The sequence below is a fragment of the Ylistrum balloti genome, unplaced genomic scaffold, assembly GCF_031769215.1.
Source record: "Ylistrum balloti isolate Yb309-2 unplaced genomic scaffold, AGI_CSIRO_Ybal_v1 Utg369596, whole genome shotgun sequence".
In the NCBI taxonomy this organism is placed as follows: domain Eukaryota; kingdom Metazoa; phylum Mollusca; class Bivalvia; order Pectinida; family Pectinidae; genus Ylistrum; species Ylistrum balloti.
This window is the reverse complement of record NW_026781879.1, coordinates 64198-89379: the sequence shown is the minus strand read 5'-3', so window position 1 is coordinate 89379 and position 25182 is coordinate 64198. Positions and strand designations below refer to the sequence as shown.

At 39.5% G+C, this 25182-nt stretch overlaps 1 protein-coding gene across 1 annotated transcript; it reads left to right on the top strand.

Annotated features, from left to right (window-relative positions):
- The first annotated feature begins 12766 nt into the window (after positions 1 to 12766).
- LOC132545377 (uncharacterized) lies at positions 12767 to 23413 on the top strand. Its single transcript, XM_060209060.1, has 7 exons — positions 12767 to 12824; positions 18395 to 18630; positions 19174 to 19276; positions 19603 to 19758; positions 20354 to 20584; positions 22217 to 22348; positions 22992 to 23413. The coding sequence occupies exons 1-7, from the start codon at positions 12767 to 12769 to the stop codon at positions 23411 to 23413; spliced, it is 1338 nt and encodes a 445-aa protein (XP_060065043.1).
- Positions 23414 to 25182: the final 1769 nt, after the last annotated feature.

Below are 25182 nucleotides of genomic sequence, written 5' to 3'. Positions count from 1 at the left end.
CAGGTAAAAGCTTGTCAGGTTAGAGCTTGTCAGGTAACAGCTTGTCAGGTAAAGATGAGCCAGGTTAAAGGTAGTAGGAGAAAAACAAGTCAAATAATTGTTACTGTTAGTATTATCTGTACAGTTACAGTGCTTGAAAACGTTGATCCTAGGTTTGACTGTATGTACTATATACAGTACAATATGACGTTGATCCTAGGTTTGACTGTATGTACTATGTAGAGTTCAATATGACGTTGATCCTAAATTGGCTGTATATACCATGTGCAGTACAATATGACATTGATCCTAGGTTTGACTGTATGTACTATATACAGTACAATATGACGTTGATCCTAGGTTTGACTGTATGTACTATGTACAGTACAATATGACGTTGATCCTAGGTTTGACTGTATGTACTATATACAGTACAATATGACGTTGATCCTAGGTTTGACTGTATGTAATATGTAGAGTGCAATATGACGTTGATCCTAGGTTTGGCTGTATGTACTATATACAGTACAATATGACGTTGATCCTAGGTTTGGCTGTGTGTACTATATACAGTACAATATGACGTTGATCCTAGGTTTGACTGTATGTACTATGTACAGTACAATATGACGTTGATCCTAGGTTTGATTGTATCTACTATGTACAGTACAATATGACGTTGATCCTAGGTTTGGCTTTACGTACTATATACAGTACAATATGACGTTGATGTTATGTTTGACTGTATCTACTATGTACAGTACAATATGACGTTGATCCTAGGTTTGGCTGTGTGTACTATATACAGTACAATATGACGTTGATCCTAGGTTTGACTGTATGTACTATGTACAGTACAATATGACGTTGATCCTAGGTTTGACTGTATGTACTATATACAGTACAATATGACGTTGATCCTAGGTTTGACTGTATGTACTATATACAGTACAATATGACGTTGATCCTAGGTTTGACTGTATGTAATATGTAGAGTGCAATATGACGTTGATCCTAGGTTTGGCTGTATGTACTATATACAGTACAATATGACGTTGATCCTAGGTTTGGCTGTGTGTACTATATACAGTACAATATGACGTTGATCCTAGGTTTGACTGTATGTACTATATACAGTACAATATGACGTTGATCCTAGGTTTGACTGTATGTACTATGTACAGTACAATATGACGTTGATCCTAGGTTTGACTGTATGTACTATATACAGTACAATATGACGTTGATCCTAGGTTTGACTGTATGTAATATGTAGAGTGCAATATGACGTTGATCCTAGGTTTGGCTGTATGTACTATATACAGTACAATATGACGTTGATCCTAGGTTTGGCTGTGTGTACTATATACAGTACAATATGACGTTGATCCTAGGTTTGACTGTATGTACTATGTACAGTACAATATGACATTGATCCTAGGTTTCACTGTATGTACTATATACAGTACAATATGACGTTGATCCTAGGTTTGACTGTATGTAATATGTAGAGTGCAATATGACGTTGATCCTAGGTTTGGCTGTGTGTACTATATACAGTACAATATGACATTGATCCTAGGTTTGACTGTATGTAATATATACAGTACAATATGACGTTGATCCTAGGTTTGGCTGTATGTACTATATACAGTACAATATGACGTTGATCCTAGGTTTGACTGTATCTACTATGTACAGTACAATATGACATTGATCCTATGTTTGGCTGTATCTACTATGTACAGTACAATATGACGTTGATCCTAAGTTTGGCTGTATGTACTATGTAGAGTGCAATATGACGTTGATCCTAAGTTTGGCTGTATGTACTATATACAGTACAATATGACGTTGATCCTAGGTTTGACTGTATGTACTATATACAGTACAATATGACGTTGATCCTATGTTTGGCTGTATCTACTATGTACAGTACAATATGACGTTGATCCTAAGTTTGGCTGTATCTACTATGTACAGTACAATATGACGTTGATCCTAAGTTTGGCTGTATGTACTATGTAGAGTGCAATATGACGTTGATCTTATGTTTGACTGTATCTACTATGTACAGTACAATATGACGTTGATCCTAGGTTTGACTGTATCTACTATATACAGTACAATATGACGTTGATCCTAGGTTTGGCTGTATGTACTATATACTGTACAATATGACGTTGATCCTAGGTTTAGCTGTATCTACTATATACAGTACAATATGACGTTGATCCTAGGTTTGGCTGTGTGTACTATATACAGTACAATATGACGTTGATCCTAGGTTTGGCTGTGTGTACTATATACAGTACAATATGACGTTGATCCTAGGTTTGGCTGTGCGTACTATATACAGTACAATATGACGTTGATCCTAGGTTTGGCTGTATTTACTATGTACAGTACAATATGACGTTGATCCTATGTTTAGCTTTATGTATTATGTACAGTACAATATGACGTTGATCCTAGGTTTGGCTGTGTGTACTATATACAGTACAATATGACGTTGATCCTAGGTTTGGATGTATCTACTATATACAGTACAATATGACGTTGATCCTAGGTTTGGCTGTATCTACTATGTACAGTACAATATGACGTTGATCCTAGGTTTGATTGTATCTACTATGTACAGTACAATATGACGTTGATCCTAGGTTTGGCTTTACGTACTATATACAGTACAATATGACGTTGATGTTATGTTTGACTGTATCTACTATGTACAGTACAATATGACGTTGATCCTAGGTTTGGCTGTGTGTACTATGTACAGTAAAATATGACGTTGATCCTAGGTTTGGCTGTGTGTACTATATACAGTACAATATGACGTTGATCCTAGGTTGGCTGTATATACCATGTACAGTACAATATGACGTTGATCCTATGTTTAGCTTTATGTATTATGTACAGTACAATGTGATGTTGATCCTAGGTTTGACTGTATCTACTATATACAGTACAATGTGATGTTGATCCTAGGTTTGACTGTATCTACTATATACAGTACAATATGACGTTGATCCTAGGTTTGGCTGTATCTACTATATACAGTACAATATGACGTTGATCCTAGGTTTGACTGTATCTACTATGTACAGTACAATATGACGTTGATCCTAGGTTTGGCTGTGTGTACTATATACAGTACAATATGACGTTGATCCTAGGTTTGGCTGTATCTACTATATACAGTACAATATGACGTTGATCCTAGGTTTGGCTGTATCTACTATGTACAGTACAATATGACGTTGATCCTAGGTTTGATTGTATCTACTATGTACAGTACAATATGACGTTGATCCTAGGTTTGGCTTTACGTACTATATACAGTACAATATGACGTTGATGTTATGTTTGACTGTATCTACTATGTACAGTACAATATGACGTTGATCCTAGGTTTGGCTGTGTGTACTATATACAGTACAATATGACGTTGATCCTAGGTTTGGCTGTATCTACTATATACGGTACAATATGACGTTGATCCTAGGTTTGGCTGTATCTACTATGTACAGTACAATATGACGTTGATCCTAGGTTTGACTGTATGTACTATGTACAGTACAATATGACGTTGATCCTAGGTTTGGCTTTACGTACTATATACAGTACAATATGACGTTGATGTTATGTTTGACTGTATCTACTATGTACAGTACAATATGACGTTGATCCTAGGTTTGGCTGTGTGTACTATGTACAGTAAAATATGACGTTGATCCTAGGTTTGGCTGTGTGTACTATATACAGTACAATATGACGTTGATCCTAGGTTTGACTGTATCTACTATGTACAGTACAATATGACGTTGATCCTAGGTTTGGCTGTATCTACTATGTACAGAACAATGTGACGTTGATCCTAGGTTTGGCTGTGTGTACTATATACAGTACAATATGACGTTGATCCTAGGTTTGGCTGTATGTACTATATACAGTACAATATGACGTTGATCCTACGTTTGCCTGTATCTACTATATACAGTACAATATGACGTTGATCCTAGGTTGGCTGTATATACCATGTACAGTACAATATGACGTTGATCCTATGTTTAGCTTTATGTATTATGTACAGTACAATGTGATGTTGATCCTAGATTTGACTGTATCTACTATATACAGTAGAATATGACGTTGATCCTAGGTTTGCCTGTATGTACTATGTACAGAACAATGTGACGCTGATCCTAGGTTTGGCTGTGTGTACTATGTACAGTAAAATATGACGTTGATCCTAGGTTTGGCTGTGTGTACTATATACAGTACAATATGACGTTGATCCTAGGTTTGACTGTATCTACTATGTACAGTACAATATGACGTTGATCCTAGGTTTGGCTGTATCTACTATATACAGAACAATGTGACGTTGATCCTAGGTTTGGCTGTGTGTACTATATACAGTACAATATGACGTTGATCCTAGGTTTGGCTGTATGTACTATATACAGTACAATATGACGTTGATCCTACGTTTGCCTGTATCTACTATATACAGTACAATATGACGTTGATCCTAGGTTGGCTGTATATACCATGTACAGTACAATATGACGTTGATCCTATGTTTAGCTTTATGTATTATGTACAGTACAATGTGATGTTGATCCTAGGTTTGACTGTATCTACTATATACAGTAGAATATGACGTTGATCCTAGGTTTGCCTGTATGTACTATGTACAGAACAATGTGACGCTGATCCTAGGTTTGGCTGTGTGTACTATATACAGTACAATATGACGTTGATCCTAGGTTTGGCTGTATGTACTATATACAGTACAATATGACGTTGATCCTAGGTTTGTCTGTATGTACTATATACAGTACAATATGACGTTGATCCTAGGTTTGGCTGTGTGTACTATATACAGTACAATATGACGTTGATCCTAGGTTTGGCTGTGTGTACTATATACAGTACAATATGACGTTGATCCTAGGTTTGGCTGTATCTACTATATACAGTACAATATGACGTTGATCCTAGGTGGGGCTGTATCTACTATATACAGTACAATATGACGTTGATCCTAGGTGGGGCTGTATTTACCATGTGCAGTACAATATGACGTTGATCCTAGGTTTGGCTGTCTCAACTATGTACAGTTCAATATGACGTTGATCCTATGTTTAGCTTTATGTATTATGTACAGTACAATGTGATGTTGATCCTAGGTTTGACTGTATCTACTATATACAGTAGAATATGACGTTGATCCTAGGTTTGGCTGTATCTACTATATACAGTACAATATGACGTTGATCCTAGGTTTGGCTGTGTGTACTTTATACAGTACAATATGACGTTGATCCTAGGTTTGGCTGTATGTACTATATACAGTACAATATGACGTTGATCCTAGGTTTGGCTGTATCTACTATATACAGTACAATATGACGTTGATCCTAGGTTTGGCTGTGTGTACTATATACAGTACAATATGACGTTGATCCTAGGTTTGTCTGTGTGTACTATATACAGTACAATATGACGTTGATCCTAGGTTTGGCTGTATCTACTATATACAGTACAATATGACGTTGATCCTAGGTTTGGCTGTGCGTACTATATACAGTACAATATGACGTTGATCCTAGGTTTGGCTGTATGTACTATGTACAGTACAATATGACGTTGATCCTAGGTTTGGCTGTTTCTACTATGTACAGTTCCATATGACGTTGATCCTATGTTTAGCTTTATGTATTATGTACAGTACAATTTGATGTTGATCCTAGGTTTGACTGTATCTACTATATACAGTTCAATATGACGCTGATCCTAGGTTTGGCTGTATATACCATGCGCAGTACAATATGACATTGATCCTAGGTTTGGCTGTATGTACTATGTACAGTGAAATATGACGTTGATCCTAGGTTTGGAAGTTAATGATAAAGAGATTTGCTGATAACATCAATACGACTCTCAATGTGGTTTTTTAGTCCCCTGAGAATCCCGAGTTTGATGTATTATTAAAACACATTACCGTGTTGTAATATCTGAATGTGAATCACAACCTGGGACAATAGTGGTGCAGTCTATCTGTAGCTGACGATAACGATAGCCAGTTAGCCTGATATATCATACCACAATGTATACTGCATGACTTGCACAGACGGAATATATTGTTTTTCATAGAACTATGACAGGTCGACGACATTGTATGAGGTTGAACTGTGACAGACCGGCTATATTGTATAAGGTCGAACTGTGACAGACCGGCCATATTGTATGAGGTCGAACTGTGAGAGACCGGCCATATTGTATGAGGTTGAACTGTGACAGACCGGCCATATTGTATAAGGTCGAACTCTGACAGACCGGCCATATTGTATAAGGTCGAACTGTGACAGACCGGCCATATTGTATAAGGTCGAACTGTGACAGACCGGCCATATTGTATGAGGCTGAACTGTGACAGACCGGCCATATTGTATAAGGTCGAACTGTGACAGACCGGCCATATTGTATAAGGTCGAACTGTGACAGACCGGCCATATTGTATAAGGTCGAACTCTGACAGACCGGCCATATTGTATGAGGCTGAACTGTGACAGACCGGCCATATTGTATGAGGTTGAACTGTGACAGACAGGCCATATTGTATGAGGTCGAACTTTGACAGACAGGCCATATTGTATGAGGTCGAACTGTGACAGACCGGCCATATTGTATGAGGTCGAACTCTGACAGACCGGCCATATTGTATAAGGTTGAACTGTGACAGACCGGCCATATTGTATAAGGTCGAACTCTGACAGACCGGCCATATTGTATAAGGTTGAACTGTGACAAACCGGCCATATTGTATGAGGTTGAACTCTGACAGACCGGCCATATTGTATAAGGTCGAACTGTGACAGACCGGCCATATTGTATAAGGTCGAACTCTGACAGACCGGCCATATTGTATAAGGTAGAACTGTGACAGACCGGCCATATTGTATAAGGTCGAACTGTGACAGACCGGCCATATTGTATAAGGTCTAACTCTGACAGACCAGCCATATTACATAAGGTGGAAATTTGACGGACAGACCATATTGTATAAGGTCGAGCTGTGACAGACCGGCCATATTGTATAAGGTCGAGCTGTGACAGACAGACCCTATTGTATGCCATATTGCATTAAGTCGAACTCTGACAGACAGGTCATATTTTTGTGTGGGCGGATAGTGATTGACCGACCATAAGGTATAAAGTCGAGCTGTGACCAAATTGTTTAAGGTCAAACAGTGAAAGAGGGGTCAAGTGATAACCAAGCAATACACTGTTACACTCCTACAATTGGACCAAGCATTTCACTTTTACAGTGTTTTACTGAAACAGGCAGACCATGCCACACAGTGTTAAACCAGTGAAAGGCGGACCTTGTATTATAGTATTACACTGTGACAGGCGGACCTTGTATTATAGTGTTACACTGTGACAGGCGGACCTTGTATTATAGTGTTACACTGTGACAGGCGGACCTTGTATTATAGTGTTACACTTTGACAGGCGGACCTTGTATTATAGTGTTACACTGTGACAGGCGGACCTTGTATTATAGTGTTACACTGTGACAGACGGGCCTTGTATTATAGTGTTACACTGTGACAGACGGACCTTGTATTATAGTGTTACACTGTGACAGGCGGACCTTGTATTATAGTGTTACACTGTGACAGGCGGACCTTGTATTATAGTGTTACACTGTGACAGACGGGCCTTGTATTATAGTGTTACACTGTGACAAGCGGACCTTGTATTATAGTGTTACACTGTGACAGGCGGACCTTGTATTATAGTGTTACACTGTGACAGGCGGACCTTGTGTTATAGTGTTACACTGTGACAGGCGGACCTTGTATTATAGTGTTACACTGTGACAGGCGGACCTTGTATTATAGTGTTACACTGTGACAGGCGGACCTTGTATTATAGTGTTACACTGTGACAGGCGGACCTTGTATTATAGTGTTACACTGTGACAGGCGGACCTTGTATTATAGTGTTACACTGTGACAGGCGGACCTTGTATTATAGTGTTACACTGTGACAGGCGGACCTTGTATTATAGTGTTACACTGTGACAGGCGGACCTTGTATTATAGTGTTACACTGTGACAGGCGGACCTTGTATTATAGTGTTACACTGTGACAGGCGGACCTTGTATTATAGTGTTACACTGTGACAGGCGGACCTTGTATTATAGTGTTACACTGTGACAGGCGGACCTTGTATTATAGTGTTACACTGTGACAGGCGGACCTTGTATTATAGTGTTACACTGTGACAGGCGGACCTTGTATTATAGTGTTACACTGTGACAGGCGGACCTTGTATTATAGTGTTACACTGTGACAGGCGGACCTTGTATTATAGTGTTACACTGTGACAGGCGGACCTTGTATTATAGTGTTACACTGTGACAGGCGGACCTTGTATTATAGTGTTACACTGTGACAGGCGGACCTTGTATTATAGTGTTACACTGTGACAGGCGGACCTTGTATTATAGTGTTACACTGTGACAGGCGGACCTTGTATTATAGTGTTACACTGTGACAGGCGGACCTTGTATTATAGTGTTACACTGTGACAGGCGGACCTTGTATTATAGTGTTACACTGTGACAGGCGGACCTTGTATTATAGTGTTACACTGTGACAGGCGGACCTTGTATTATAGTGTTACACTGTGACAGGCGGACCTTGTATTATAGTGTTACACTGTGACAGGCGGACCTTGTATTATAGTGTTACACTGTGACAGGCGGACCTTGTATTATAGTGTTACACTGTGACAGGCGGACCTTGTATTATAGTGTTACACTGTGACAGGCGGACCTTGTATTATAGTGTTACACTGTGACAGGCGGACCTTGTATTATAGTGTTACACTGTGACAGGCGGACCTTGTATTATAGTGTTACACTGTGACAGGCGGACCTTGTATTATAGTGTTACACTGTGACAGGCGGACCTTGTATTATAGTGTTACACTGTGACAGGCGGACCTTGTATTATAGTGTTACACTGTGACAGGCGGACCTTGTATTATAGTGTTACACTGTGACAGGCGGACCTTGTATTATAGTGTTACACTGTGACAGGCGGACCTTGTATTATAGTGTTACACTGTGACAGGCGGACCTTGTATTATAGTGTTACACTGTGACAGGCGGACCTTGTATTATAGTGTTACACTGTGACAGGCGGACCTTGTATTATAGTGTTACACTGTGACAGGCGGACCTTGTATTATAGTGTTACACTGTGACAGGCGGACCTTGTATTATAGTGTTACACTGTGACAGGCGGACCTTGTATTATAGTGTTACACTGTGACAGGCGGACCTTGTATTATAGTGTTACACTGTGACAGGCGGACCTTGTATTATAGTGTTACACTGTGACAGGCGGACCTTGTATTATAGTGTTACACTGTGACAGGCGGACCTTGTATTATAGTGTTACACTGTGACAGGCGGACCTTGTATTATAGTGTTACACTGTGACAGGCGGACCTTGTATTATAGTGTTACACTGTGACAGGCGGACCTTGTATTATAGTGTTACACTGTGACAGGCGGACCTTGTATTATAGTGTTACACTGTGACAGGCGGACCTTGTATTATAGTGTTACACTGTGACAGGCGGACCTTGTATTATAGTGTTACACTGTGACAGGCGGACCTTGTATTATAGTGTTACACTGTGACAGGCGGACCTTGTATTATAGTGTTACACTGTGACAGGCGGACCTTGTATTATAGTGTTACACTGTGACAGGCGGACCTTGTATTATAGTGTTACACTGTGACAGGCGGACCTTGTATTATAGTGTTACACTGTGACAGGCGGACCTTGTATTATAGTGTTACACTGTGACAGGCGGACCTTGTATTATAGTGTTACACTGTGACAGGCGGACCTTGTATTATAGTGTTACACTGTGACAGGCGGACCTTGTATTATAGTGTTACACTGTGACAGGCGGACCTTGTATTATAGTGTTACACTGTGACAGGCGGACCTTGTATTATAGTGTTACACTGTGACAGGCGGACCTTGTATTATAGTGTTACACTGTGACAGGCGGACCTTGTATTATAGTGTTACACTGTGACAGGCGGACCTTGTATTATAGTGTTACACTGTGACAGGCGGACCTTGTATTATAGTGTTACACTGTGACAGGCGGACCTTGTATTATAGTGTTACACTGTGACAGGCGGACCTTGTATTATAGTGTTACACTGTGACAGGCGGACCTTGTATTATAGTGTTACACTGTGACAGGCGGACCTTGTATTATAGTGTTACACTGTGACAGGCGGACCTTGTATTATAGTGTTACACTGTGACAGGCGGACCTTGTATTATAGTGTTACACTGTGACAGGCGGACCTTGTATTATAGTGTTACACTGTGACAGGCGGACCTTGTATTATAGTGTTACACTGTGACAGGCGGACCTTGTACTATAGTGTTACACTGTGACAGACGGACCTTGTATTATAGTGTTACACTGTGACAGGCGGACCTTGTATTATAGTGTTACACTGTGACAGGCGGACCTTGTATTATAGTGTTACACTGTGACAGGCGGACCTTGTATTATAGTGTTACACTGTGACAGGCGGACCTTGTGTTATAGTGTTACACTGTGACAGACGGACCTTGTACTATAGTGTTACACTGTGACAGACGGGCCTTGTACTATAGTGTTACACTGTGACAGGCGGACCTTGTATTATAGTGTTACACTGTGACAGGCGGACCTTGTATTATAGTGTTACACTGTGACAGGCGGACCTTGTATTATAGTGTTACACTGTGACAGGCGGACCTTGTATTATAGTGTTACACTGTGACAGGCGGACCTTGTATTATAGTGTTACACTGTGACAGGCGGACCTTGTATTATAGTGTTACACTGTGACAGGCGGACCTTGTATTATAGTGTTACACTGTGACAGGCGGACCTTGTATTATAGTGTTACACTGTGACAGGCGGCGGACCTTGTATTATAGTGTTACACTGTGACAGGCGGACCTTGTATTATAGTGTTACACTGTGACAGACGGGCCTTGTATTATAGTGTTACACTGTGACAGGCGGACCTTGTATTATAGTGTTACACTGTGACAGACGGACCTTGTATTATAGTGTTACACTGTGACAGGCGGACCTTGTATTATAGTGTTACACTGTGACAGGCGGACCTTGTATTATAGTGTTACACTGTGACAGACGGGCCTTGTATTATAGTGTTACACTGTGACAGACGCGCCTTGTATTATAGTGTTACACTGTGACAGACGGACCTTGTAGTAAAATGTGAAACTGCGACAGACGGACCCAATAATACCCCGAATAAAGTAAACAAAGTAGATAATGTTCAGTACCATATTGACTAGGAGACTTGAGTGAACGAACCCACCACTAACACAATACTGTTACATTATCAAATTATCTGCTCCATTCCTTCCTTTTATTGTAAGCAATTATTGCCAGTCTACCATTAGAAGTTTATATCAGATAAGTGTTATGTATCACGGTTCACTATCATGTTGGATAAATAATTCCGGTAAAATAGTAGTATTCCTAGTTATGTGTGTTGTTGACAACAAAAACAACTAGTATTGTGAGTAGGACAGAACAAGTTAGTGTAAACAGAAATGTTTCCGCGTGGTAAGAACAAGCTTAGCGGGGGTATAGCTGTATCGTTCTGATACACAACTCGGTAATGGGGAATCAATTTCATATTTATTTTAAACATATCGGAATACAAATAAAACGCAGACATGTCTCTGAAAATGCATGAATGCGGATGTTATTAATTCATCGTTAATAATTGAAAGTTTTTGCTATAAATCGTGTTTCCACTATTTATCACCACACAAATCAACAGACTCAAGCTTGATGAGTGTGCTGATTCGAATAAGAACAATTCAGTACAGTTTAAATTGGTGTTAATGGTGATCAATAACGCACGCGCGCGTATCTTAATGACGACTTCACTTATTACACCGAAGCACGCGCAAGGCTGGTCACATTTGAATCTGATCTCCGCACATCGACACGTGTGGTTACCACACCTTGCGTCCCGGTACCCCAAGTTCTGGCAACCAACCACCCAGTCACAAGAGGTTACCACGCTTCGTTACTCCGACAGTTCAAATCATCATACCACGCCATCAGGTTCCGTGAAATCACATAATTTCGTCGATCCGACAAGTTGTCACACTTCATTATAAATTCACGTGATATCACCAAGGTTCGGCATTCCAGGAAGTCGGGCTATGACGCTTCGCCACCAAGTCACGTGAGAGTACCACCTTTCGCCACTCCGACACGTCAAACCATAACGCTTCGCCTCCAAGCCACGTGAGATTACCACACTTTGCTACACCGTCACGTCAGGCCTTAACGCTTCGCCACCAAATCACGTGACATTACTACACTTCGCTACACCGTCACGGCAGGCCTAAACGCTTCGCCTCCAAGCCACGTGACATTACCACACTTTGCTACACCGTCACGGCAGGCCTAAACGCTTCGCCTCCAAGCCACGTGAGATTACCACACTTTGCTACCCCGTCACGTCAAACCATAACGCTTCGCCTCCTAGCCACGTGACCTTACCACACTTTGGCAGGTCAGCACGTCAGGTGATTTCACCTACACTTAACTAAATCAGTGGCTCCCGATCATCCTCACTCCCTGATTTCTGAGACTTTACCATCCTCCGGCATCCAAAACTTACAATGAGAGATTCATTGTCAGTACTACTGTTTCTGCTCCTGTGTGTGAAATTCACTTCAGGTAAGTGACAGTTGACGTTTTATGTATTTAACATAGTTTCTTAACCACAATGTAGAACAAAGCATTAAGATCGTTTAATGAGTTTAAACCACCACGCGGGAGGTCCACTGGATCTATTAATAACAAATGGGGTAAAGTTCCTGTACACAACTAGAGGACAGACCGATCCGTGATCATAGCTTCCAAAGAAAGTGCCACGGGAACGTTCGATGCTTCATCCAAACGTTTACGTAAGATTTCAGAAAGAAATGATCACATTATTTTTTTCATCGATAATTTGAAAAATCATACTTGAAATTATTACAATGTAAAAGTTTGTTCGGGTGGTAAAGACTTAACGCTTTACATTCAATACGCTCCAATGGTCAGCTCATTTTTTCAAGTTTCGAACCGAGGTAATGTATACAAAGATATTAGTTCCTTCTTTTATGGGTAGTACTAGTATTTCATCCACTATATCAGAAAATCATTACTTTTCCGGAGAGCATGTTGACTGGAACATGCCAAGCCTGGATGAAAATGAACGTTTGCGTGCTATTGAGGCTGGAACAGGGGGTCCGGGTGTGACGTCACGTCCGTCGATACGTATAACGGACATCACGTTTTTGTTATAAGTTAAGTTAAGTTAAGTTAAGTTAAGTTTATTACCAGAACAGGATATACCTATCCTCTACTCTGGTCTCAAAAAACATACAATATATATACATGATATTTCATATAATAAATATAGTATGTACAAATCAAAATAATATGTCCAGCTTTTAGTTCCGTTGAATTACTATTAAGACAGTCTATATTGATATATCAGCTCTATAATTAAAAATGATATCTTGGTTTTCCCATAACTTATCAAGCCTATTTTTGAAACAGTTCGTGTTTGAGGCAGATACAACAGTTTCTGGTAATGTGTTCCAAATGCGTGCTGCTCTCACAGAAAAGTAATTACTTCTTAGTTTAGATTTAGCTCTTTGTGGAAAAAGTTTTTTTGAGTTTACTCTAACACTGTGTTTATCGGACATGTTCTCCCATAACTTTATGCATGTACAGCACTCTTTGTCGTACACTCCGCTGATCATTTTATATATCTCGATCATGTCACCTCGCAAGCGTCTATAGGCCAAGGTAGGCAGTTTTAGTGTTTTTAATCTTTCTTCATATGATAAATTCCGTAATTCAGGTAGGCACCGCGTTGCTCTTCTTTGAACATTTTCAATAAGATCTATATATTTGTATTTGTAGGGATACCATACTGCACTTGCGTAGTCTAGCTGGGATCTAACCAGCGATTTATATAATGGAATGAATAATTTGATGTCCATAAACTGGAAAGTTCTTCTTAGCATCCCAAACATTGAGTTAGCTTTTTTCACTTTCTCACTGATATGATTTTCAAAACTCAAGTCAGACTCAAAAATAACTCCAATATCTTTCTCCTTCGATGTTGTCTGAAGTTGATTTCCATTTAGATGGTATATAGCCATATCTGTATGTGTTCCTATACGCATATGTTTGCACTTGTCCGGGTGCATTTTCAGCAGCCACTCCTCGCTCCAGTTACACATAATATGTAAGTCTTTTTGCAGTTTTGTTGAATCTCCCTCCTTAGACAAAATTTTGAATATCTTAGTGTCATCTGCAAAAAGGTACATTTCTGAGTTCACCAAGTCTGGCAGTTCATTGATGAAGATGACAAAAAGGAGTGGCCCCAAGACTGATCCCTGAGGTATACCGGAAGTAACATTTTGCCAATCTGAGACTTCTTCATTCACTGTAACCCTTTGTTGGCGACCTTGTAAAAAGTTTGAAATCCATAATATCAACTGTTTTGATAACCCATAAGAGACAAGCTTGTTGATTAGACGCAGATGAGGAACGGTATCGAAAGCCTTCTTGTAATCCATATATATGCAATCAACAGCATGGCCCTCATCAAGTGCTTCCGTCCATTTGTCTAGCACCTCCAGTAGCTGAAGAGAAGTAGATCTTCCAGTTATAAATCCGTATTGTTTCGTTGAAAAATAATCATTAATCCTCATGTGTTTTGTTATATGTTCCCTTATAATACTCTCCATAATCTTACAGATCACTGATGTCGGGCTTACAGGGCGGTAATTTCCGGCTTCGCTTTTGTCGCCCTTCTTGTAAATGGCACAAACTTTTGCTTTTTTTCCAATCTAGTGGTAGGTCCCCAGTTGATAGTGATTGGTTGAAAAGAATTGATATTGGTCTGCTTACAGAGCTCGCTGTGTTTTTTAGATATGCGGGATGTATTTCATCAAGTCCTGGTGACTTATCTGGTTTCAGCTTAGAAAGATACTCATGCACTTGCTGTTTATTGATATGGAGTGGTATCATGTCCACAGTTGTCGTTTTGTTTGGAATTCTTGGTATATCATCGTTAGTGGGTTCAGATACAAATACTTTACTGAAAAAATTGGCAAGGACATCTGCTTTCTCTTTGTCTGTTGTAACCTTTGGAGAATTTTTGTTTTCTGGTTCGCTGTATAACTCACCAATGCCAGCTTTAACTTTCGACTTTGAATTAATGTATCTCCATATAGCCTTAGGATTAGTTTTTGCTTTGGTTGCTAAAGTATGTTCAAATTCTTTCCGAAGGTTGCGAGTTCGAATTCTTACTTGGTTCCTTATCCTGTTGTAATTCTTCCGTGCTTCTGGTTCTTTACTTGTGAATGCTTTCCTTGCAAGTGAGTGTTTTTTCCTAATCAGTTCCAGCGTGGATTTATCTGCAGGGAAACTTACAGCGTTGTTACTCCCAATCCTTATAACTTTTGTAGGCACAAGTTTGTCCTCTATCTCTTTAATGTTCCTCTTGAATAATTCCCAGTTTTCATTTACACTGTTTGATTCATTTATTATCTCCTCCCAAGAAATATTGTTGATTTCCCTATTAATTTCTTGAAAATTTGCTTTATTGTAGCATTTCTTGACTTCTGATGATTGTGGTGAACTTGCACTCTACAGTAAACGACAGAACACAGTGATCACTTTTTCCGAGCGGGCTTAGGTAATCAGTGTTCGAAATGTTGGTATCTTCCTTAGTTAATATAAGATCTAATATATTAGGGTTATCGTTACCCCTCCATCTGGTAGGTTGATCAACATGTTGACAGAAGAAATTATCTTGTAGTTTTTGGATGAATTTGTATTCTTGAGTTTCAGTGCTATTGCTATGTGTATTCCATGTGTTCCAATTAATGTTCGGGTAATTAAAGTCTCCCATTATCAACATATCAGAAAAACCTTTTCTATTTGCTTCCTCTAGTAGTAGTTGTAATTTATTGTTGTTCTCCGCTGAACCAGAGTCTGACCTATATATTAGCCCTACGAGAAGTTTCTTATTTCTATTCAGCTTAACCTCTACAAAAAGATTCTCTTGAAAGTCAGTTTCCATGACCACTTCTGACGCAGATAAAAGGTTATTGATGAATAGTATCATGCCTCTTCCTATGTTGTTCCCAATATTTCTACTGAACACTTGGTACTCTAGTTTTCCTTCGACAGAAAATTCAGATACTGTCATATCCTGAAGTCTGTTCTTGGCTTTCACTTCTGTGATGCCTATAATATCCGGATTGTTATCTTTAATTCTGGAGTTAAGTTCTGTTAATTTGTTTTTTAGTTGATCAGCATTTGTATAGAAAAAACTTTAATCGTTCTTGTTGGTGAAGCTTCTGTTTCAATCTTAGTTCCTTTTTATTTTGATTACTTTCCTTGCCCATGGCGGACCTCTTACTTTGTAGACATATTCCCCCGATGAGGTGTTTCCCTGTTTTGCTTTTGCTTCTTCCCATAGCACTTTCTCTTGGTCCCTTTCTGCCTTAGTAAGGTCATTGCTAATTCTATATTTTTTTAATTCCTCGTGGTCTCCAAGTGACCTCACATTTTTGAACAGTTGTTTTTTCGCTTCAAGATTAGCTAATGTTACCAGTAAGGGCCTTATTTTTATTTTATCCCCTTCCTTGGTGAATCTCCCAAGCCTGATGCATTTTAGATTGTCCTCCTCTCTAACTTTACAGTTGCCGAGGATTTTGTTTGCAGCCTCAGAATCGTGGGATATTCTTTCCTCCCTTAAATTGGTGTCCTTTTCTTCTACTCCGTATATAACTACATTGCATTCCCTTGATTTTCTCTCGTTTATTTCCGTCATGATTGTTTGCACGCTACCCGGTTCCTTATTTTTACCTTGCTGTACACTTAATGGTTCCTTTGCTCTTTCTTCTGCAATGATTTTCCTTACTTTCTCCTCATCACATTTTATCTGCTGCACTCCTGGTTTCTTTTCTATTTCTTTAACAATGATTTTTTTCACTGTCTCCTCATCACACTTGGAAGATATTTGTTGTTCCAACCGCGAGAACCTCTCTTCATATCCCTCCGTAATGCCCTTTACCATTTCTTCAATCTTCTTAATTATATCGGTTTTGATGTTAATTTTTACATGTGGTTTGCAATTATTGCAAAACCACATTGAATCTGATTTTTGGAGAAAGGAATACTCCTTGTCTGATTTTCCCAAGCATTCAATGCAGAAATGCTCCATGCACCGCTCGCACTCGAGCATTTTGGCCTCCGTATCGGTGAATACGCCCTTGCACAGTAGGCAGAGCCATTGACTCTCCGCGCTTTCATCTTCACTATTATATGGTGATTTGAATTCTTGACTTTCCTGGCTTGCTACTATTCTTTCATCATCCTTTAGTCCCTTTCCTGACGTTTTAGTCTCTAATCTGGCACTGGGGGGTCGTTTTCTCTGTTTCTGAGGTTCGTTGCTAAGGCCGCCGCCGCCATTTTGTTTGGTCTTCTGTGAGGCCATCCTCTTAAAAATCGATTTGTGACGGGACTCTTTTATGTCAGTGTGTTAAAAGTTATTTAAGTTCTGCAAAACGGTATAAGAATGTTAACTTAACATTCCCAAATTCTAGTAACTCCTTGTTCAGCTGAAATCTTTCGTTTTTCCCGGAGCTGATAAGTCTATTGTTATCTCCGAAAATACGAAACTAAGTTATCGGTTTCAGTCCTCGTCCTTGATCACTACAAGCATTACAGGACTGTAGCAACTGAATCACAAGGGATGTCATCATGTCATTATTTCTGTACAAATAAACGCGAGGAATTTTAATTAGCAATTGACTCTCTTCGTGTATCAACGCGAAAATAAACTCCACGCGAAATAAGTCATATTACCATAATGTTGATATTGGTATAAATGTACACACCCTGCTGTATATATTACTTGGACGTATGCTATGTGATCTGCTTTTTACATCAACTTAAACGATGTCTTGCTGTTTTACTGTTTTATACTTACCAGCTAATGGTTTAATGTTATTTGAGGATACGTTAGCTATGTGTAATGTTTTGTGTGTATCTTTACTCGGTGTTTGTAGTAAGAGGAGCTTTACGGAGCCAATGTTTACTGTACACTTTAACAGTATATTGTGGAGATTTATTGGAGGTAGTTGTCCTCAACACTTCTCTGTAAGAAGAACCATTCACGTAATATTTGTTTTCATTCTAAACTTGTTTGAAGGATTTTTTGTTTGTTCAAGCCTCCCGATGGACGATTATAGTAATAACCAGTGACGAAATAGAGGCTGGCACCACAGCGAACGTGTTTGCCAGTCTCCTCGGCACACAAGGATATGCAGAAAACATATCCCTTGGGAACGGTCACGACCCGGGAAAGGTCAAGTACGTTACAAAGACTATGATAATTGGACTCCCTTTCAGCATGACAGTGTGGCACGATAACGCAGGGGTTAATCCGGATTGGCGGTTAGAACGGGTAAATATGCACGTGATCTTATCTACGTAAGTAAAACAATCCGGATTGGCGGTTAGAACGGGTAAATATGCACGTGATCTTATCTACGTAAGTAAAACAATCCGGATTTGCGGTTAGAACAGGTAAATATATCACGTGATCCTATCTACGTAAGTAAAACAATCCGGACTGGCGGTTAGAACAGGTAAATATATCACGTGATCCTATCTACGTAAGTAAAACAATCCGGACTGGCGGTTAGAACAGGTAAATATATCACGTGATCCTATCTACGTAAGTAAAACAATCCGGATTTGCGGTTAGAACAGGTAACAGCGGCCATATTGATTTTCATTTAGAATATGCTCCCTATACTGGTCAATGACATGAATGGTATTAAAACTTCACGACACTCGTAAATAAAATTAAACTTCCTTCTAAGTTTATAAGTGTTACAGCGTAACCTGAATCAGCGTTTTGTATCAAGTGTACTTTTAACTATCAATGGTTTTCAGTGTGTCTGACCTAGTGACAAGTAACAGATGGCTACATCACTTTTTTCAGATTGTCTTTATCGACCAAACAACATGGGCACAGTACATGTTTGTGTGTAAATGTTGGATAACGGCGATCAACGGGCCGCCCACCATAACTTTGAATGTCAAAGGTAGGACACTATTATCACAAACTATTATAGAGTTAAACTCTCCTATCATTAGGGATTGATCTACAAAATATTAACACGGTATCATCAGAATTTGTCACTCAAAGTTATATTTTTCTGAAACCCCTCCAATCTCTGGTTTTTAGTTTTTGTTTCAATGACAGGTGAGCGACATAACGCATAGTACATTCCACAGAAGGTTAAGATAAAAGCTTAAGCGTGGTGATTTAAATTTCACTATTACTAATTATTCATTTGTAGACAGCATCACGCCTACTTCACTAAATAACAGATTGTAGTTTGCAGTTGAATCGATATTCAATTTCAAGACATGCAGATTGATGAAGACAATGGGAAATTGAATTATCGTTATAATGATCTGATTGATGAAGACAATGGGAAATTGAATGGTCGATATAATGGTCTGATTGATGAAGACAATGGGAAATTGAATGGTCGTTATAATGGTCTGATTGATGAAGACAGTGGGAATTGAATGGTCGTTATAATGGTCTGATTGATGAAGACAATGGGAAATTGAATGGTCGTTATAATGGTCTGATTGATGAAGACAATGGGAATTGAATGGTCGTTATAATGGTCTGATTGATGAAGACAATGGGAAATTGAATGGTCGTTATAATGGTCTGATTGATGAAGACAATGGGAAATTGAATGGTCGTTATAATGATATGATTGATGAAGACGATGGGAAATTGAATGGTCGTTATAATGGTCTGATTGATGAAGACAATGGGAATTGAATGGTCGTTATAATGGTCTGATTGATGAAGACAATGGGAAATTGAATGGTCGTTATAATGGTCTGATTGATGAAGACAATGGGAATTGAATGGTCGTTATAATGGTCTGATTGATGAAGACAATGGGATTTGAATGGTCGTTATAATGGTCTGATTGATGAAGACAATGGGGAATTGATTAATTAAGAGCCAGGTCTGAAGTGCTGTAGTTATTAATGTCAATAATATTTTAAGAAGACATGTATATACATATTGTGTTGAGTTATATATATATATATTTCTTGTATTGATAAAAATATAATGCTTTCATTAAAAGGTCACCTCAGTCTCCCTCGACGACGAAAGAAAACGTTTCCTCAAATACTGACCGACAGCCATATGTTGGACATTACTATTGAAGATCCAAAAGGCAGGGCCAACATCAGCGTGTTCACAGATAACTCCACTGGATATACTGACGGTGTCAACATTACCATAGAAATAGAGGACGTGACCTTGGGTAGTGATAGGTTCATAGTCTACGTCAGACCACAGAAAATTCTTCCTGGTGAGTATTAGTGTCAGTGATAGGTTCACAGTCCAGGTCAGACCACAGAACCGTCTTCTTGGTGAGTACTAGTGTCAGTGATAGGTTCACAGTCCAGGTCAGACCACAGAACCGTCTTCTTGGTGAGTACTAGTGTCAGTGATAGGTTCACAGTCCAGGTCAGACCACAGACCCGTCTTCCTGGTGAGTACTGGTGTCAGTGATAGGTTTCAAATCCAGTTCAGACCACAGAACCGTCTTCCTGGTGAGTATTAGTGTCAGTGATAGGTTCACAGTCCAGGTCAGACCACAGAACCGTCTTCCTGGTGAGTATTAGTGTCAGTGATAGGTTCACAGTCCAGGTCAGACCACAGACCCGTCTTCCTGGTGAGTAGTAGTGTCAGTGATAGGTTCACAGTCCAGGTCAGACCACAGAACCGTCTTCCTGGTGAGTATTAGTGTCAGTGATAGGTTCACAGTCCAGGTCAGACCACAGAACCGTCTTCCTGGTGAGTACTAGTGTCAGTGATAGGCTCACAGTCCAGGTCAGACCACAGAACCGTCTTCCTGGTGAGTACTGGTGTCAGTGATAGGCTCACAGTCCAGGTCAGACCACAGAACCGTCTTCCTGGTGAGTACTGGTGTCAGTGATAGGCTCACAGTCCAGGTCAGACCACAGAACAGTCTTCCTGGTGAGTAGTAGTGTCAGTGATAGGTTCACAGTCCAGGTCAGACCACAGAACAGTCTTCCTGGTGAGTAGTAGTGTCAGTGATAGGTTCACAGTCCAGGTCAGACCACAGAACCGTCTTCCTGGTGAGTATTAGTGTCAGTGACAGGCTCAAAATCCAAGTCACACTTCTTAGTGAATACTTGTGGCATTTGCTGTGTGTAGTGTTATCATTAGGCTGTAGTGTTATCATTAGGCTGTAGTGTTATCATTAGGTTGTAGTGTTATTATTAGGTTGTAGTGTTATCGTTAGGTTGTAGTGTTATCGTTAGGTTGTAGTGTTATCATTAGACTGTAGTGTTATCATTAGGTTGTAGTGTTATTATTAGACTGTAGTGTTATCATTAGACTGTAGTGTTATCATTAGGTTGTAGTGTTATTATTAGGTTGTAGTGTTATCGTTAGGTTGTAGTGTTATCATTAGACTGTAGTGTTATCGTTAGGTTGTAGTGTTATCATTAGACTGTAGTGTTATCATTAGGTTGTAGTGTTATTATTAGGTTGTAGTGTTATCGTTAGGTTGTAGTGTTATTATTAGACTGTAGTGTTATCATTAGACTGTAGTGTTATCATTAGGTTGTAGTGTTATTATTAGGTTGTAGTGTTATCGTTAGGTTGTAGTGTTATCGTTAGGTTGTAGTGTTATCATTAGGTTGTAGTGTTATCATTAGACTGTAGTGTTATCATTAGGTTGTAGTGTTATTATTAGACTGTAGTGTTATCATTAGGCTGTAGTGTTATTATTAGGTTGTAGTGTTATCATTAGCCGATTTTCACATGTTCATGAACTTTCTACTTGGGTTTGACGACAGTTACGTACATTTTAATGTTATTAAGAAATCGTTTTCAAGCGCATATCAACATTTTAGTTCTAGAGATGAACTGTTTTGGAAGAATTCTTTGTATTTTCTGTTTTGTTTTCCAGACACGTGCCAACATACGCCATTGTGCCTGTGTTACCAGAGAAAACAACAAAACATGACAGAAGCAGGGGAGCTTCAGCGATTGGTGGATGAACTGAAAGCAGAACTAACTGTCGACAAGAAGAAAACATCAGGTAATAATGGGCAAACCAGGGCCATTCTGAGACCAGATGAAGGTCCTTGTTCATGGTTTGTCTAGAGATAGCCAGACTATAGGTGACTTGCGGTACAGACAGATAGACACTAGGCCTTACTATAGACATATAGACTAGGATGTCTTGTCTTACGGTACACAAGACTCGGCCTCACTACAGATAGACTAGAGGGTGACTTGCGGTACACAAGACTGGCATGACTTTAACAGACAGACTAGCAGGTGACTTGCGGTATACAAGACTGGGCCTCACTACTGACGGAAAAGAGGGTGACTTGCAGTACACAAACTTGGCATCACTTTAACAGACAGACAAGAGGGTGACTTGCGGTACACAAGACCGGGCCTCACTACAGATAGACTAGAGGGTGACTTGCGGTACACAAGACCGGGCCTCATTACAGATAGACTAGAGGGTGACTTGCGGTACACAAGACTGGGCCTCACTACTACAGATAGACTAGAGGGTGGAACACAAGTGGCATAACAGAGGTGTCATGTATGGTACCGCAATGCAGTGTAGAAGAGAATGATATCCGATGGTCAAGATCCGACACTAAGTATTCTTAGCCGCATGAACAAAATTCTTGAAAATGAAGGAATTCCGTTATTTCTTATTGCAGTCAACCTCCGCAAGTACATCAGTGCAGATGATAGCCGTGTGTCTTCCAAGGCGATCGGGTCTGGGGGTGCCATATTGTTAGCTGTTCCTGTGGTGCTTATTATACTCAGTGACCTGTTGAATGTTCTTAAAAAGAAGAAAAAACGACGCAGGGGAACGTATTCTTTTGCAAAAACTATAAACTCACCTTGCTATGTAGAGCCACCTGAATACATGAAGGTAGACGTGAAGGAGGATTTCTTCGCAAACAAAGACCGGTATTACCCAGAGTCGTGTTCATCGTCTGCAAACAAAGACAGACCAACGTCCTCCCTGTCTGACGAGAACGCCTCGTCTACCTGGTCCATAGTGTACACCACAAATCAAGACTGTCTCCAAACCTCGCCGTCGGACGTAACTCTAGAGGGTGAATATTCCTCATGACGTGTCAGTGTAATCGGTATTTTAACGAGAGTGATGTACAGTGAAAGTACCACATTGACGCAGGCTCTCGTAGGTAAACTGTGTCACTTTCTACATGTATCTAATGAGCGAAAAGTGATAGCAGTGACATTTTAGAAGTATAACTAGTGTCACACTGGTTTTGTTCCTACTACGGTCGTGGCATCACACCGTCATTGTGTACAATCCACGGTCACAGTGTCGTACAGTCATTGTGTACAATTCGTGGTCACAGCGTCGTACAGTTATTGTGTACAATCCGTGGTCACATTGTCGTACAGTCATTGTGTACAATTCGTGGTCACAGCATCGTAGTTATTGTCCACAGTGTAAAATTTGTGGTTACAACGCTCGCGGTTACAACATACAAACTATTCTTACAACGTATAAATTATGTTCACAGTGTAAAACTTGTGGTTACCATGTACGAACTTTACTTACAGTGTACAGCTTGTGGTTACAATGAACAAATATGCTTACAGTGCACAGCTTGTGGTTACAATGCACAAATATACTTACAGTGTACTGATCGTGCTTACAATGAACAAATATACTTACAGTGTACAGCTTGTGGTTACAATGAACAAATATACTTACAGTGCACAGCTTGTGGTTACAATATACAAATATGCTTATAGTGTACAGCTTGTGGTTACAATGCACAAATATGCTTACAGTGTATAGCTTGTGGTTACAATGAACAAATGTGCTTATAGTGTACAGCTTGTGGTTACAATGTACAAATATACTTATAGTGTACAGCTTGTGGTTACAATGCACAAATATGCTTACAGTGTACAGCTTGTGGTTACAATATACAAATATGCTTATAGTGTACAGCTTGTGGTTACAATGCACAAATATGCTTACAGTGTACAGCTTGTGGTTACAATATACAAATATGCTTATAGTGTACAGCTTGTGGTTACAATGCACAAATATGCTTACAGTGTATAGCTTGTGGTTACAATGAACAAATGTGCTTATAGTGTACAGCTTGTGGTTACAATGTACAAATATACTTATAGTGTACAGCTTGTGGTTACAATGCACAAATATGCTTACAGTGTACAGCTTGTGGTTACAATATACAAATATGCTTATAGTGCACAGCTTGTGGTTACAATGCACAAATATGCTTACAGTGTACAGCTTGTGGTTACAATTAACAAATGTGCTTATAGTGTACAGCTTGTGGTTATAATGTACAAATATGCTTATAGTGTACAGCTTGTGGTTACAACGTGCGAACTAATAGTGTACAGCTTGTGGTTACAACATACAAATATACTTACAGTGTACAGCTTGTGGTTATAATGTACAAATATGCTTACAGTGTGCAACTTGTGGTTACATTGAACAAATATGCTTATAGTGTACAGCTTGTGGTTACTATGTACAAATATACTTATAGTGTACAGCTTGTGATTACAATGTACAAATATGCTTATAGTGTACAGCTTGTGGTTACGATGTACAAATATACTTACAGTGTACAGCTTGTGGTTACAATGAACAAATATGCTTATAGTGTACAGCTTGTGGTTACAATGCGCAAATATACTTACAGTGTACAGCTTGTGGTTATAATGTACAAATATACTTACAGTGTACAGCTTGTGGTTACAATGTACAAATATGCTTACAGTGTACAGCTTGTGGTTACTATGTACAAATATACTTATAGTGTACAGCTTGTGGTTACAATGAACAAATATGTTTATAGTGTGCAACTTGTGGTTACAACTTTT